Here is a 17042-nt window from a genome sequence, read left to right on the forward strand (position 1 = left end):
CGTGGAGGTCATTCTGGTGGAACCTTCCTACGACCGAGGTGTCACCCCTATGATGGCGGTGCAGGTTATAGTGCTACCCCGAGTAGACCCAGCCCTCAGGGTTCAAGCAGGCCGAGTAGGGGTCGACCTTCTATTAGTGGTGGGAGGTCAGCAGTAGTTTCGAGCAGCTCGGGTAGTGGTGGTTTTGCACGGCCGTCTACCCTTGAGGGTCGGACCTGTTTTGCTTGCGGCAAGAGGGGCCACATATCCCGTGACTGCCTCAGTGCTCGCATTACTTATTTCTAGTGTGGAGAGTCTGGGCATGTCCGCACGCAGTGTCCCCTGTTGGTTAGGGCACTAGCCACTTCTACCACACCGTCTACATCTGGAGCATCGGGAGCTAGTACTGCTGTGGGTAGGGGTCACGTGGCGCACGATCGGGACCTCCTAGCAGAGGGCGGGGCGGACGTACCGGCCGAGTTTTTGCTATGACCCTACAGGATGCTGAAGTATCTAATGAGGTGGCCACAGGTAACTGAGTAAATTAATCATGTTATTTAAGTTTTACGTATGTTCTACTTATACATAAAATTAGATCCTCCTTCCTAACCTCGTACAAATTTGCATAATGTGAAAATTGTGTTTTTCTATTTTAGTTAAGATTTATATACGCAATGGTAGGTACTATGACATTATTTGCACACATCGCTAAGATTTTGTTTGACCCTAGGGTCACCCATTCTTTTATTTCTACATCCTTCCTAGAATATGCGGATGTGGCACCGGGACCTCTTGTTGAGCCCTTGGTCATAGCCACCCCAATTGGTGACTTTCTAGAAGTTTGCCATGTTTATAGATCTTGCACCTTGACTTTTGGCGAGTGGGATTTCAAGGTCCCCTCCTACCCCTCAAGATGTAGGACTTTGATCTAATCCTAGGGATGGATTGGTTTGCCGTCTACCATGCCAGTATTAATTGTTACAACAAAGAGGTTATATTGCAGCTTAATGATGGCATTGAGTGTCGATTGTGTAAGGATCGACAGGTGGACTGTTCATAGTTGTTGGCAATCATGTCCATCGAGTCACTGGGACTCAAACTTTGGACTGACTTACTAGTGGTACGGGAGTTCCTAAATATTTTTCCTGAGGACATTCAGGAGCTTCATCTAGACAGGGGATTTGAGTTCACCATCGACCTGATTCCATGGGCAGGACTAGTCTCTAAGGTACCCTATCGTATGGCTCCGAAGGAAATGGAAAAAATAAGAGAGCATATTGATGACTTGCTAAGTAAGGGACTCATCCGGCCTAGCTCATCCCCTTGGGGCGCTCTAGTCCTATTTATGAAGAAGAATGATAGTACCTTCCACCTTTGCATTGATTATCGACAATTAAACATCACAAGTACCCCTTGCCTTGCATTGAGGACCTGTTTGATCAATTGCGTGGGACGCGCGTCTTCTCGAAGATTGATATGAGATCTGGGTATCATCAGTTGAGGATTAGGGAAGCGGATGTCCCAAAACTCGCTTTCTATACCCGGTACGGGTTGTATGAGTTCCTGGTTATGCCTTTCGGCTTGACCAATGAACCAGCTATCTTCATGGACTTAATGAACCGAGTCTTTTGCCCTTTCTTGGATCGGTTCGTAGTGGTCTTCATTGATGATATCTTGATTTACTCGGCCTCAAAACAGGAGCATAAAGAGCATCTTCGGTTGATACTACAGGTGCTAAGGAGAGAAAAATTATTTGCTAAGGTCTCCAAGTGTGAATTTTGGCTGGAGGAAGTGGTGTTCCTTGGGCATGTTGTTTCAAGAGAGGGCATCCGGGTTAATCAATCCAAGATCAAGGTTGTTCTCAATTGGAGGCAACCAAGTACCATCTCGGAGATCTGTAGTTTCCTGGGATTGGCCGGGAATTACCAACATTTTGTGGAAGGGTTTTTAAAAATTGTCAGTCCCCTTACTAGGTTGACCCGAAGGATCAGTGTTTTGTATGGACATCTGATTATGAGGAGAGCTTCCAAGAACTAAAGAGGAGACTTACATCAGCACCTATCTTTATAGTTCCTCATAGTGGAGAGAGCTACTAGGTCTACTGTGATGCTTCATACTCGGGCTTGGGCTGTATTCTAATGTAGGAGGGTAGAGTTGTCGCTTATGCATCCAGGCAGCTCAAGAACCATGAGCGGAACTACCCTACCCACGATTTGGAGCTAGTAACGGTAGTGTTCACTCTGAAGATTTGGAGGCATTATCTCTACGGGGAGAAGTGCGAGATTTTCACTAACCACAAGAGTTTGAAGTACTTATTCACCCAAAGGGAGTTGAACATGAGACATCGCAGGTGGCTTGAGCTGGTGAATGATTATGACTACACTATTAACTACCACCCTAGGAAGGCAAATGCGGTGGCTGATGTCTTGAGCAGGAATGGAAAATTTGACTAGTTTGATTACTCAGCAGCAAGACATCCTGAGAGGTCTACAGAAGATGGACATGCACATCATAGCTAAAGACGTGGGTGCTGGACAGCTGGCCTAGTTAACTATGAGGCCGACTCTAGCGGAGAGGATCAGAGTTGCATAAGCAGAATACCCACTTTTACTACAGGTCCTCCAGCAAGTTTAAGATTCAGGTAAAAAGGGGTTTTGCGTTGATGGAATGGGAACCCTGAAGTTTGGAGATAGATTCTATGTACCTGACGTGGGCGAACTCCGTCAGGAGATTTTGAAGGAAGCTCACAAGACATCTTACAATGTGCACCCCGGGGAGACAAAGATGTACCATGATATTCGTAGATACTTCTAGTGGTCGAGACTAAAGAAAAGCATTGCAGAATTTGTAGCTCGATGCTTGATTTGTCAGCAGGTCAAAATTAAACATCAGAGGCTGATTGGGACACTCAAGCCCTTAGTCATTCCTGAGTGGAAGTGGGAGCATATCACTATGGACTTTGTGGTGGGTTTGCCGAAGACTTTGAAGAAAAAGGACTCTATATGGGTGATTGTGGATCGACCAAGTCAGCTCACTTCCTCCCAATCAATACTACTGATTCTATGGATCATCAAGCCACTTTATTTCGGGATGAGATCTTTGCCCGCCATGGAGCACCAGTTTCTATAACTTCTGACCGTGACCCCAGGTTCACCTCTAGGTTGTGGCATTATTTTGCTAAGTCACTGGGTACCAAATTGTAATTCAGCATTGCCTATCATCCTCAGACTAACGGTCAGTCGAAGCGGACGATCCAGACTTTAGAGCACATTCTACATGCTCCAGTTCCATACTTCGAACTCAGTTGGGATTGACACCTTCCCCTAATTGAGTTCGCCTATAATAATAGTCATCACTCCAGCATTGGGATGCCCCTCTATGAAGCTTTATATGGACGAAAATGTCGGACACCTGTCAGTTGGGATGAAGTGGGAGAACGGAAGACAGAGAGCTCAAAGCTGATCCAGGAGACCGTGGACAAGGTGCGGAAGGTACGGGAACATTTGCGGGTTGCCCAAAGTCGACAGAAGAGTTATGCTGACCATCGACGTCGAGATCTGGAATTTCAGGATGGGGATAAAGTTTTCTTCAAGGTCTCATCGTGGAAAAGGGTAGTTCAGTTTGGAAAGAAGGGAAAGTTGAGCCCTCGATATATAGGCTCTTATGATATCTTGGCACAGATAAGTCCGATTGCTTACCGGGTGGATCTGCCATCGGAGCTGTCTCAGATTCATAACGTGTTCCATGTGTCGGTGTTGAGAAAGTATTTGTATGACTCGTCACATGTTTTGAGTGAGGAACCTATCCAGCTGAGGAATGACTTGTCCTATGAGGAGCAACTAGTGCGGATCATTGACAGATGTGTGAAGACACTCTGAAAAAGAGTCATACCTTTGGTCAAGGTTCTTTGGCGGCATTATGGAGTAGAGGAAGCTACATGGGAGCCTAAGGAGGAGATTCAGTCTACTTATCCTCATTTATTTATCGACTCAGGTGCATAATTTCGAGAACGAAATTTCTTGTTGTTGGGGATAGTTGTAACACCCCAAATTAAAAAAAAAGGTTGGGGGACCCGCGCACGCGCTAATCGCGTGCAAGCGTCCTAGCATCACTACCACCCCCGTTTTTCTTTTCCTTTCTTCTTCTTCCTTTTCCCTTTCCCTTGCCGTGCACGCCTCCCTCCCCACCTCCATTAATCCCCATTTTCCCCTCCCACCGCACCATTTCTTCTCCATGTTGCCAACCCTCTCTCCCTTTTCTCTCTCTCGGGTTGCCGACACCAGAGACGAAGCCCCGGACTCGGAGCCGACGAAGCCGCGTACCCGGAGCCGACGAGCCTACCGACGAGCCCCTCCGATAAGCCCTCCTCCCCTCTTTCTTTTTCTTCCCCTTTACTTACCCTTCACGGCCTCGTGCTGCACCACCGGCACTATCGGTCTCGTGCTGCGCTGCTAGCCTCGTGCCGTGCCGCCGACACCGTAGCCCGATAGACCATTTCCCTCTTCCCCTCTGTCTCCTCCCTCGGAAGGAGATAGTGAGGGAGGGTGGGGGTTGTTTAACCCCCACATCCCCTTGGTGGGCTGCGGTCTGACCGCAGCCCACGGGCCCTTCCTGGGTGGGATGCTGTCCAGACCGCAACCCACTAGGCCTGGTTTGGGTGGGCTGTAGACCGCAGTCCACCAACCAAGCCTTTGGTGGGCTGTGATTGGACCCCAGCTCACTTCAGCCAACCTTGTGGGCTGTAGTTGGACTGTATCCCACCAAGGCCCTTCTTGCCTATTAGGCCTAACCCCAATATCCCCAGCCTAGCCCATTTGAGGCCATTTGTACCCTATAGCCCCATTTCTCTATTTCACTTGAATAATTAGCCTAATCACCCTCGTAATAATAATTTATTATCATGTAAATTTTAGGATAACATAGAACTTACCCTATGGGACTCTTGACTCATGTATACGCCTAAACATAAATTCTCTAATAAGAAAATTTATTCTATTAATTCGCTAATCTTATGTATAGCCTTACTTGCGTGAATTAATTTGGTTGACACTACGAGAGGAGGATTTTGGGATTCCGGAGGAGCCGGCTAGCTGAAGAGATTTAGTGTACTGTGGAGAGACCCTCCAAGCGAGTAGAGTTTATACAAGTCTAGAATAATATAGTTACAGTTATTATACCTTCCATGACACTATAGGAAATATCGATATTAATATATGCATCTAGTGTACCATGTTATATTTTGACATGGGTAGTTATTGATAATTTACTCATCATGATATTATGAGAATGTTAGCATATGTATTAGTGTAATAATGCTCTACATGTATCCTATATGATAAACTCTTGCATAAATATTTATTGTGAATATAAAATGTAACGATTATGATGACTATGACATGCCTTATACATTTATCACCTATCATCAGTAGTAAGTTCTAACTAGGCAGTGCCCCTACTCACTCAGCCTAGAGTTAAGGGTAGAGTGTATCTTATATGACTATACTATTAGCGGCCTACACGTGAGGTCGCGAGCCTGTGTGGCATTCAGATAATTATACTGTATAGTCAGAACTAGATTATGATGATAGAAGAACATGATTATGAGGCGGGGATATATCTATAGCAGTACCCGACGATGCAGGGTTAGGGCGTCCGTTGATGAGTTGAGGGCTCCCGATACTCCCGCTGAGGGTGGTGATGATTTAGAGAAAGTGAGATATGGGCTTACGACTGGGGTCCTTAGTCTGATGGCCACAAACAACCGATCAATGCAGTGTCGCCATGTATGTGTAGGTGACATTACCGCTAGATGTGTATATATCCCCCTCAATGTATGAGATAATTGATGATTATGTGATAGATGGTTATGTGATAGATGATTTTCTTGAGAGTATATACCATGTGTGGTGAATGGCTCGGTGAGCTATGATAAAATATGATTAACGCCTTGGTGAGCATAGAATGACTGAACTACTATTTTATTGCTATGCATAATATGTGAACACTATAATTGAGATTTGTATGAATAAAAGATTGTATCAAGCTTTATATCTATGTTGACTTATCTTGATATGTTTAGGAACTGGCATGTTCCAGGATAGTGACGTGTAGTCTTTATTGATTATATTGATTTAGTAACTCATGGTAAGTCATCTAGATAAGCGTATTGTTATTGCTAGCGACTATAAGCATGCATTGGATACGCACCTGTGATTTTCATTGTTATAGATTGTGTGGATTCTACTCACTGGGCTGTGTGCTCACCATCTCTTAGTGGCATCATTTCAGAGCTAGGGGACGCGGGTGCGGATAGCGAGGAGTAGCTGCATTTTTATTTCAGTTATGCCTATGAGTTGTATTGAACCCCTACGAGAGCATTATGATTGACATTGTATTTTGGATTTTAGAGTTGTATTTTGGATGTGTATCTTGAAGGCTTGTTGTGACCTATGGAACTTATATCCGAACTCTTATGGTTGAGTTTATTTATGGTATGAATTTGTGGTGCTATGTGCGTTGTGAAATCCTATTACTGATAGGTTATGTGATGCACCGCGTGGGGGGATTTACCTACGCAGTTTACACGTGTATTTGGAGGTTTGGGTGTTTTAAAACCTATCATCTTTAGCGAAATTATTCTCATTATCTTAAAAAGTATTAATTCTCTTGTTGATTATTTCTCTTTGATTGTAATCTAAGGAAGTAATTCTTAATATTCATGACCCTTCTCTAACTCAGCTCCTCCTCATCCTCCTCCTCAAGTCACCGCCCCGTGCTCGTCTTCCTCCCCAAACTGTCGCCTTGTCCTCCTCAAGACATCACCTCGTCGTCGTCTTCCTCCTTTGCCAAGTCTCATCACCTCGTCCTTCTCCACCGCCTCCTCCTCCTTCGGTAAGCCGGCTCCTCCTCATCCTCCTTCTCAAGTAGCTGCCCCGTGCTCGTTTTCCTCAAGCCGTCGCCTCATCGTCATCCTCCTCCTTCGCCAAGCCGCCGCCTCGTCCTCCTCCTCCATCAGTCGGCAAGAGGCTTAGGCTCGATCTAGCTCTATCCGGCTTGACTTGAATAAGGCTTGATAGTAGGCTTAATTCAGGCTCAAGCTCGGCTCGGGCTTGGGCTCGGTTTGGCCCAGCTCAAGCTCGACTTGAGTTGAGCTGAGTTGAGCCGAGCCTGAGCAGAATTACAAGGTTCGAAAATAATTTTGAGCTGAGCCTAAGTTGTAGCCGGCTCATTTACACCCCTAGTTAGAACAACCAATATACAGTCTCTTCAAAAGGTTTTCGGTAAAACTCTATCTCTCTCTCTCTTTGTATATATTAAACTCTATAGTAAGGATTTTATTATTATAGACCTATCACATTATTGTGAAGGCTTGGACCCAACTCAAACTTAAAATTAAGCTCGAATATGAACTAAACAAGCCCCACTTAATCACCGATCCTAGACTAAAAATTAACTTTAAACCAAGCTTAATTTATTTGAAAGGAAAAAAACGAAGTTTAATTATACTATTCTTCCTCCCCCTTTGTGACATTTTTTCATCCGAATTTTATATTATATATATATATATGTTAAAATATAATTGGTTTATTACGTGTGTATATATATATATATTATATACACATCGCCGGAGTTGGTCAGCGACCGCTTCAACCGTACCATTCTCAACTCTCTCTCCCCATCTCTTTCTCTCTCTCTGTCCTTCTCTTCTGGAGCGCAGGAGAAGAGCTCTTTGATCGATCTCACTACGTATTTGTTCATTTAGGGTTAGGGTTTTCTCCTTTGATCCTCTTCTTTCGCCTCATTTCCCCTTCTTTTTGCCGGGAAAGATTGGAGATTTGGATGAGGAATGTGAGGGGTTTTGGTGTGTAGTAGTTGAGGAAGAGAAGGTAGGAGGATAATTTTGTTCGGTTCGGTTTTCTTTCTTTGGGCGATTTGGAGCAAAGGAGGTGGATCTGAGGAGGAGGAGGAGGAGATGAGTGCGTCGAGGTTTATAAAGTGTGTGACGGTCGGCGATGGCGCTGTTGGAAAGACTTGCATGCTGATCTCCTACACCAGCAACACATTCCCCACGGTGAGCTCTTGAATCGTGATGTTTGTTCTTTTCTTTTGTTTGATTTTTTGCAAAATTTTCATGTTAGGGTTTCATTTTTGTGAGTTTGAGGTTGTGGGAGTGGGAAATTGGAAAGGGGTTTCGTTCCTGGGTAGTCTGGCATTGTTTGGAATGATGTTAGGAGCGGAATCTGAAGTGTTAAGGTCGAGTTTTCGTGAGTGAAGGAGAAAATAAGGAAAGGGAATAATTTTCTACGGAAATTTTGATGGATGGAGATTGGATTTTGGGATGATCTGAAGTATTTTATAACTTAATGCATTTTAGGGTTTTGCATTGTTAGATTCTCATGGTGTGTATGAATTTGTTCTAACTAAACTATGTTTATTTGCTGTTCCTGCTTCTTGTATTATATTAGCTTTTCCTTAATATAGAGTTTGCTTCTGCTGTAATGGGGTTATAAAATATCACAGAATTATGGATACTCTTTTGTTCTTTGAATTTGGGGAAACACTGTTTCCAAAAATAAAGTCACCTATAAAATTCTTGATACTTGTGGTTGTTGAGAAAAATACTCTGGTGAATGATGTTGGATTGCAGTAGCAATGAAAAAATTATTATGTTCGTTAATATTTGCTAGTAGATGCAAATTTTCTCTTAACTAAACACCAGTGTTTACCTTAAGCATGATAATATGATCTTTGTGTTATATGTCACAGTAGGAATGTGGATCAATATTTCTTGTTATTTACTAAGTTGGTGTGTATGTATGCTTAACTTTCTGTCAGTTTGGAAACATTTTAAACTTAAAAGACTTTGTAAAGTATGTTCATTTGGATTCAGGATTATGTGCCGACAGTTTTTGACAACTTTAGCGCAAATGTGGTAGTAGATGGAAGTACTGTGAACCTTGGTCTGTGGGATACTGCAGGTAAATTCTTCCCTACTTTCCTTTTCTTTGTGAAAAATTGTCCGCATACATGTGATCTTAGTCTGAGTAATGCACTGTTGGAACAGGGCAAGAGGACTACAACCGATTAAGGCCTTTGAGTTATCGTGGTGCTGATGTTTTTCTCCTTGCCTTCTCACTTATAAGTAAGGCCAGCTATGAAAATGTTGCCAAAAAGGTGTGCCACTATTCTACTGTCTGCATGCCTCACACTTCTCTCTTGATCTTTCCAATCCTTATTCTGTCTTATTCTTTTGCTTCTACTCTTCTTCTTACCCCTCTGTGTAATTTCTTTCTGATCGCCCATTCGTTTTTTTTTATCTTCATTTGCCCAGTGGATTCCTGAATTAAGGCACTATGCACCTGGTGTTCCTATTATTCTTGTCGGAACAAAGCTAGGTATGGTTATTTCATCAGTTTGCCTTCTGAGTTCTGTGCACAATGTATTTGTACTTGATACTACTAGTTCGTTCATTGCAGTGTTGAATGGTGATTACTTTCAAATTGACTATGATATACACACATTATATTACTACTGAAGAATACTGCATCCATGATGAGTTGTTTTTTAGTCTAGTTCACTTGATATAACTCCTTTTTATTCTCCTTTTTCAGTTATAACACCACTCCTTTTACATAGTTCAATCTCTTAGTGTTAGGTACCTAGGTGTATAAGAAAAGGGCCAAAAATGAAACATTGTGTTAGCTCTCTCTTCTCTTCACTTTCTCTAAGATCTCAAATTTAGCTAGAGGTATACATGATGAGTTGATTCTTAGTCTAGTTCACTTGATATAACTCCTTTTTATTCTCTTTTTTCAGTTATAACACCACTCCTTTTGCATAGTTCAATCTCCTGGTGTTAGGTGTATAAGAAAAGAGCCAAAATGGAAACATTGTGTTTCTGCTCTGTAGGATCAAGTGTCTATAGGACTGTCTGAAGCTATTTCCATCTTCTGTTATTATTGTAAAATAAATTAGATGGTACTATTCTGGTGCTAACCTCTTTATCCTGTGTATCTTCATATCCTTTATGGCTTAGGAACTTTGAGGCAAACTTCTTAGTAAACATAGAAATATTAAGAGTTGTCAAAGAAAATGACTGGTTCAGTGGGTTCTGTTTATTGTTAGATAGCTTAAGGTTATATAGACCATTTAAGCCATTTATTATCAGGCTCTTGAGGAAGCAAATTTGATTTAAGGGAAATTTCTCCGAATCATGGAATATCTACTTCATAAATGTAAGTACCAACAAACTGGTACAATTACACTTCTTCAGTAAACCATAAACAAATAAAGACATGAATATAAGTATCATAAAAGAGAAGACTCACATGCTCATTTCTAGTATGTTGACAAGATAAATTGTACACTCCTTTCCACCCAAATGTTCTGATTCTTTGCCATCCAGCTTTATCCAGTGCAATAAGATCTGTTTTTATAATTTTTCCTTGTCAGATGGGAAGCCATACATATTATTTTTCATCTGAATTGATGTAGTGCTTGCTTTTTTTATAACTTCTAGTTTGAGGTGTGGAACTATTGTCATTGAATTACTGTCAACGTATCTTTTGAATTGTCCCCTTTGAATTTGTTGGTCATGCAATCCTGTATCCCCAAGGTATTAGTTGGTCATTATTGATTTTAAATGTATTGCAGCTTTTTTTGAGCTCCTCTATCATTAGAGTGTTAATTTCGTGGAGATATTATGATCTATGTTTATTATCATTAGTTCCTATAAGAAGAGCTGCATCTTTCTGTTTTTTAGTGCGAAAGAAATTCATGCCAGCTTTCATAATGATGTTTTCAATTATGTTGAAAAAGAAATCTGAGCTATAATTTTTTTGCAATAGCATCCTTCTCTATCCACTTATTGATGACTATTTCTGATACAAGGTACCTGATTATCAATGCATTTGGAATGGCAAAACTTGTATAGATGATGCGAACCGGGTCAGATCGGATCATATCAAAGGGAGATTAGGCTCAATGGATTGAGTCTAATTATCTTATTTGGTTATTTAGTTTAGTTAATTAGAGTCTTAGTAGATTAGAAATTTATTTAATTAGCTAAATTTAGCTCTGTGTAGTTTCGGAAAAATATTCATAGAATATATTACACATATCTAAATAATATTAAACCGGTTGGATAGGGTCTCCAACCTCTATATCTACAAATTTGATATTCATGACTTATCACCCTCATCTCCATACCCGTCTACTTCCCTTAATCACTTCCACAATCCATCCTCATCTCCATACCTGTCCATAACCCTAACATCCACTTTACCCATCACCACCACCATCACCCACGTTATTCCGTGTTTTCGTTCCTGTTATAGTTCGAATCTGCGAAGGGCGTAAATACGAAAGTTGTAGACCAGAAAGTTACGGATCCAACCCAATTGGTTTCATAATTTTCTGACTACCGAAGAATATTTGACGAATATTTGACGAATATTTTTCCACAGTTGCGCGGACAGCTTTCTGCAATAAATTTAGATCTTAAGGAATTATTCCGTAGTCGATCTTTTGGTTCCAAATCCTATCAACTTAGTATCTGAGTCTATCATTTGGTATCAGGGCTTATCAATAGACTATATACATCTAGAATAATTTTAATTTCTTGTGAAAGGTCTTATAAATGCTTGCAGCAAATTCATTAAATTTTCATACTAAGTGGCTGAATAAGGTGCATTCTGTTTGTTGCCAGAAGTACCGAGAGTTGGAAACTTGTGTAATACATAATTGACCGTATGTGCTATAAGAATTCAGATTTGGAATCAATATGGTCTTGGTCCAAGTCTTGCTGCTACCTCTCCTGTGACATTGACATATGAAGGTTACTATAAAAAACGATATCCCAAGCACAAGTTTTGTCTTAGGGTTGAAGTCTAGTTCTCTTTGGAGTTTGAGGTAGTGCACTTTTTTACAAGGCTTGGATGATCATGTGAAATGGATCTATATTGATTGAACAAGGCCTTGATAAATATATTGCTTTTCGTATTTATATCTTCATATGCCATTTGGAGTGCTAATGATTGTGAAGATCAATGAATGCACTCTTCTTTGTTAGATGGATGTATTCCTGTTTCAGGAAAGTGGGGAGGGTCTGGGAGAGGAAAGGGAGAATGGGGAGAGAGAGCTAGGATTTTGTAATGAACTCTTCCACAAACAGTTGTAGGTGCATCTACAGCTGAATGGCTATTCTAAATCTCTTGTTTTCTTTTCCTTTTAATTCGTCTACTGTTTTTCTGCCATTTAAGAGTGTCAGAAAAGCTCATCAGCTTGCGAACCGCTCAAGCTTGGTTGATTTGTGACTCGGCTTGAGTTATTAAACTAGCCGACCTTGAGCAGGCCTCAGCTTGAGCTTGGCTCATATTAGCTCGTGTGTATGAATTGTATCTGTATATTATATATTTAGTTGAAATTTTATAACCATGTTTCTGTTATCCCAATTGGTTTGAGCTCTGCTTCTATTCCTAGAGGCCTATGTTCCATTCTACTGCTGTAACTCACTTTTTTTTAATGATTTTCAACTGTGTGTTTTCTCCACTAGATACATTTAGTTCCCATCAACATATGTATATCCCAAAGGCTTATTTATTTACCTCTTCCTTGAAGCAGTCCTATCAATGTCCACTACTCAATGTGGTGCTATTCAAAATAGCATTAACATAGTTTCTCTTACAGAATGAGCTGATATTTATCCGTCCTTTCTAACTTTGTCAACCACATCTTGTCCTCTGTCAGTCAGTAAGCTGATTCCACTAGAGCAGTGTAAGTAGGAATATTTATTATTCATGGAATATAATTCTTCCCTAGGCTACAAATTAGTGAAGGGATGAATGCATCTCAGATCATTTAGAGGTACTATAGCATTAAGGTATTGCTCAGGAAGTATATAGTGGACCTGCACATATTCAGTTATTCTTTTCTTTTGCAAGTATACTTTATCAACTTTCCTTTTCATGTCATACTTTTTTGATTAATAGGATTCTTGTTTCATGATAGTGTAGTTGACTTTTAAAGATCAATGGTATAGAAGCCACAAATCAATATTTTTATGAAGCCCCTCCTTTCTCTATTTTTATCTCCAACCAGGAATTTAACACTATCTTATAGAGGGTTAATACCAGCTTGGCTGTCATAGAAATTTTCAATTCTTTTGGGGTCTTCTCATTTCTAAGTGCTGCTCTAGCCAACCTTATGCTGTTTGGAAAGCGCTAGAGCAATAGTGAATCAGTGATTGTCTGGTCTAACAATAGTACTTTTATGTGATCCTGCTTTTCCTTTTATGGGGTATTACTTTTCTGTTGTCCTAATATTGGAATATTCTAGGAGATACTTTTTTCCTGATCCGTTGCAAGATAATATTCCTTGAATCTTGTAGCCCTTATACTGTTACCACATACAGTGGAACTAGAGATTTTATTGTTGTTGCTATACTGCAATTTTTAATCATTAGATATATTTATAACTTTATATAATGGTCTGTTCAACCCCCTCTCACACTTGTCATTACCAAGGTTTCAAAAATCGGTATCGGGATTGGCTGTCCAAAAAAACGATACGTATCGGCCGTATCGGCTGCTCGTATCGGATCGGATTATTTTAATTAAATAAAATTCTAAATATTATTTAAAAATATTGAGAAATTTCTAAAAATTTAGAAAAAATTATAAGAAAATAAGAAATAATAATTACTCATATATAATGCCTAAAAACTAAAAAAACTAAAAATCTCTCTTCCTCCCTTTCTTTTTTTCTATTCCTCTAATTATTAGTCTGAAGTATCCATTTTTTCTTACACTTTCTCTTTCTTTTTATCTTTCCCTTTCTCTTTTTTTTTTATCTTTCCCTTTCTCCCTCACTCTCTTTTCCTTTTTCCCTCTCTCTCTCTCTCTCTCTCCCTTTCTCTCTCCCTCTCTCTCTCTCTCTTTCCCTCTCTCTCCCTCTCTCTAGCTGCTGCTGTCAGCAGCAGCTGTCCCTCTCTCCCTCACTCTCTCTTCCTTTTTCCCTCTCTCCCCCCCTTTCTCTCTCCCTCACCCTCTCTCACTTTCCCTCTTTCTCCCTCTCTAGCTGCTGCTGACAACAACAGCTGTTTGCTACTGCTGCAGGTGGCTGCTAGCAGCCACTGTACGTTCGGCTCGGATCGGGATCGGCTATCCGTTTTGGCCGATCCCACTTGGGATCGGCCGAAACTGGAAACTATGGTCATCACTATTTTTGTAAGGAAAGTCCACATTTAGTTGCATATTTCCCATCATATTTTGCCCCATTTGTTCCTCCTATATAACCTTATTTCCTGATGTACCATTATCAAAATAATTCAGTGACATAAAATTCGACCTCTCTTATTTTTTGGCTCCACTATCTTGATTATATTGTTCTAACTGGCCGCACAGTTGACCTGCAACATTTGTTTGATCATATAATCATTTTTTGTTATTAGCATAATGACATCACATTTGTTGGAAATGAGTACTTGATCTTGAAATTTTAGCTGGTTTGGTTTTTTTTCATAAACTGAAATTTGGTTTGTGCTTTCCGGTGCTGTCTGAGATGGTTCCACCAAACCTCGTCTTATATCCTGCAAGTTTACTGTCATCGACTCTCCCTTATAAGTCCATATCAACATGTTTTGTATAATTCTGAACCATTCACCTTCCAAAATTTCTGAGTAGGAGAAATATTCTCTAGATGTTAGTTTTGACCAGGACTTAGAGTCATCAAGTGCAATGCATTCTTGGAATTCTCTTGTTGCAGGTTTTATCATTTGCATGTCTGCTGCATAATTGTTGTTAAGCTAATCCTGTTTTGTGATGACAATATTAGGATTGTGGAATTTGAAGCATTAATTAAGTACAGAATTGTAATCTCCCTTGGTACTGCAAAGCACGATACTGATTTAGCAGCTATTGTGATGAAAGAAGTAAAATATTTTTAGGTGGTTGTCTGGTGAGCAGAGACCATTTAGTGCATAAGATGCTAGGATAGCTTATTTGCTTTCCTAGAAGTCCGAAAAGGCTTGGAAGTTAATAATCAAGAAAGTAATATATGAAATAGAAGTCTACACATAATGCATGAAACCTTAAGGGTCAAGAATTATAGTTTCACTAAGGACAAACAAGGTATTATTATTAATCAGATTGGGAGAGCATCTACAATTTATGTTACTTAGGACACATCCTACAATGGACTACATTATACAAAACGCTAGTATAAACACCTATGAAGCACCTTGAGGTCCTAGGTGGTTTTCACCTAAGACTGGTTCCTATGTAACCAAGCTGTCTGTTCAAACAATGATTGTAGCATTAGTGATCTTGTTCTTTTGTTCTTATCTGTTGTTTCTGGCATAATCTTGGGTCTTTGTTTGTTCAGTTTACCATATCGACTTATTTTTCTTGCAGATCTCAGGGATGATAAGCATTTTTTGGAAGATCACCCTGGTGCTGTACCCATTACTACTGCTCAAGTAAGTAGTGACATTTGGAACTTATGACTTTGCCTTTTGCTATATCCCCTGTTGGACATAAGATGATTTGCTTGTCTTTTTGTAATTTCAAAAGGGAGAAGAGTTAAGGAAGCTCATAGGTGCTCCTGCCTACATAGAATGCAGCTCAAAGACACAGCAAGTATGTCCCTTCCCCTCTCAACAACATGCTTCATTTTCACTTTGGTACTGTTCCTTTTCTGATGTATTATTCACTTTGTTTTATCTGGTGTAGAATGTCAAAGCAGTTTTTGATGCGGCTATTAAAGTCGTGCTCCAGCCACCCAAGCAGAAGAAGAGGAAGAAAAGAAAGGCACAAAAGGGCTGCTCCATTTTGTAAGCAAATCAAAGTAGAACTACTCTTTGGTGTATAGTCTACTGAGGGCATTACTAAGCTGCATCACTTGTCTGTGTTCTCGTCCTTGAAATGCACCAACTTCAGATCTCGTTTTTCCTCTAATATGTGAGGGAGGGGTCATCTGAAACTGTTTCCTTGCATAATCATGGCTTGTTATCTATGTATCTTGGTTTTAGGTCATTAAATTTGGTTCAAGTCACTAAAAGAATATTTAGCTTCCTTTTAGTTTAGTAACTTTACCCATAGTCGAATATATCACTTATTGTTATAAACCTTGGAATTCGGTAGTATGACTTTATTTATGTATAATTTCAAGCTTATATTTGGCTTGGTATGTTGAATTTATCTTTCCTTGTGCTAAGTTCTGTTGGATAATCAAATGAAGCTTATTGGATTGTGCATATTTTTCTTTATTCCTGTTTCTGGTTAATAATGAATATGACTACCTATTTATTGACAATTTGGCTGTGTTTTAAGATGCAACATTTATAGCGTTAAATAAGAAATCAATGTAAATAAATTTTTTTATATATATTCTCTGTTTTTTCTCTGTTAAAAAGGTTGAGGTTATGTATTTTGGCATCCACGTAATTGAAATGGATTTTAAACTTGTATGTGAGCCATCTTAGCTCGAGGACAGGATTTTTTTGGGATCCATAGACAAAGTAGTTTTTATATTGCACCTGCGGATGTAGTTTTCCGAGCACGTAGCCAAACGATTGCTTAGAGTTCCTACAGAATGAAGTAAATGGCAGTCAATTTGCTCTTGCTGAACTGAGTTGCAGGTGGTTAGAGTGCGTTCCTTCTTCGGTGGAACGGGAAAAAGAACCTTTTTTTAATAAATAAACTATTAATTTTTTGATATAATGGAAAGTCATCATTTTCTATAAATAAATTGCTCTCCAGAAAAATGATTTATATTATAAAAAATATTTATTAGATAATTTCGTAAATAGGAGATAATTAGGTTTATCTATAAATTATTTTTCGTGAAAATAATTTATTTACAAAAAATGAAAGTTTTCTATTATATTAGCATATTGACAAATTTATTAAGAATTATTATCTTAGACAATGATTTTTCACGTGGCACTATGATATCGATTGGCTAAGGTGAGTTTATTTGTGATGGTGGTGGTGGGTGGTTCGATAACGAAAGCAATGGAAATGATGAGATCTAAATGATGGAAATAGAAGTAATAATGAAGATGA

The 17042-nt window shown here is 39.8% G+C and overlaps 1 protein-coding gene across 1 annotated transcript; it reads left to right on the forward strand.

Annotated features, from left to right (window-relative positions):
• The first annotated feature begins 7568 nt into the window (after positions 1-7568).
• Positions 7569-16231, forward strand: LOC140785353 (rac-like GTP-binding protein RAC1). Its single transcript, XM_073133221.1, has 7 exons — positions 7569-8050; positions 8870-8957; positions 9044-9153; positions 9311-9374; positions 15390-15454; positions 15549-15614; positions 15708-16231. Exons 1-7 carry the CDS (start codon positions 7952-7954, stop codon positions 15810-15812), a joined length of 597 nt encoding a protein of 198 aa, XP_072989322.1. The 5' UTR covers positions 7569-7951; the 3' UTR covers positions 15813-16231.
• The last annotated feature ends 811 nt before the right edge of the window (positions 16232-17042 follow it).

The sequence above is a fragment of the Typha latifolia genome, chromosome 3, assembly GCF_019914945.1.
Source record: "Typha latifolia isolate L0001 chromosome 3, TyphaL0001v2, whole genome shotgun sequence".
Lineage (NCBI taxonomy): Eukaryota > Viridiplantae > Streptophyta > Magnoliopsida > Poales > Typhaceae > Typha > Typha latifolia.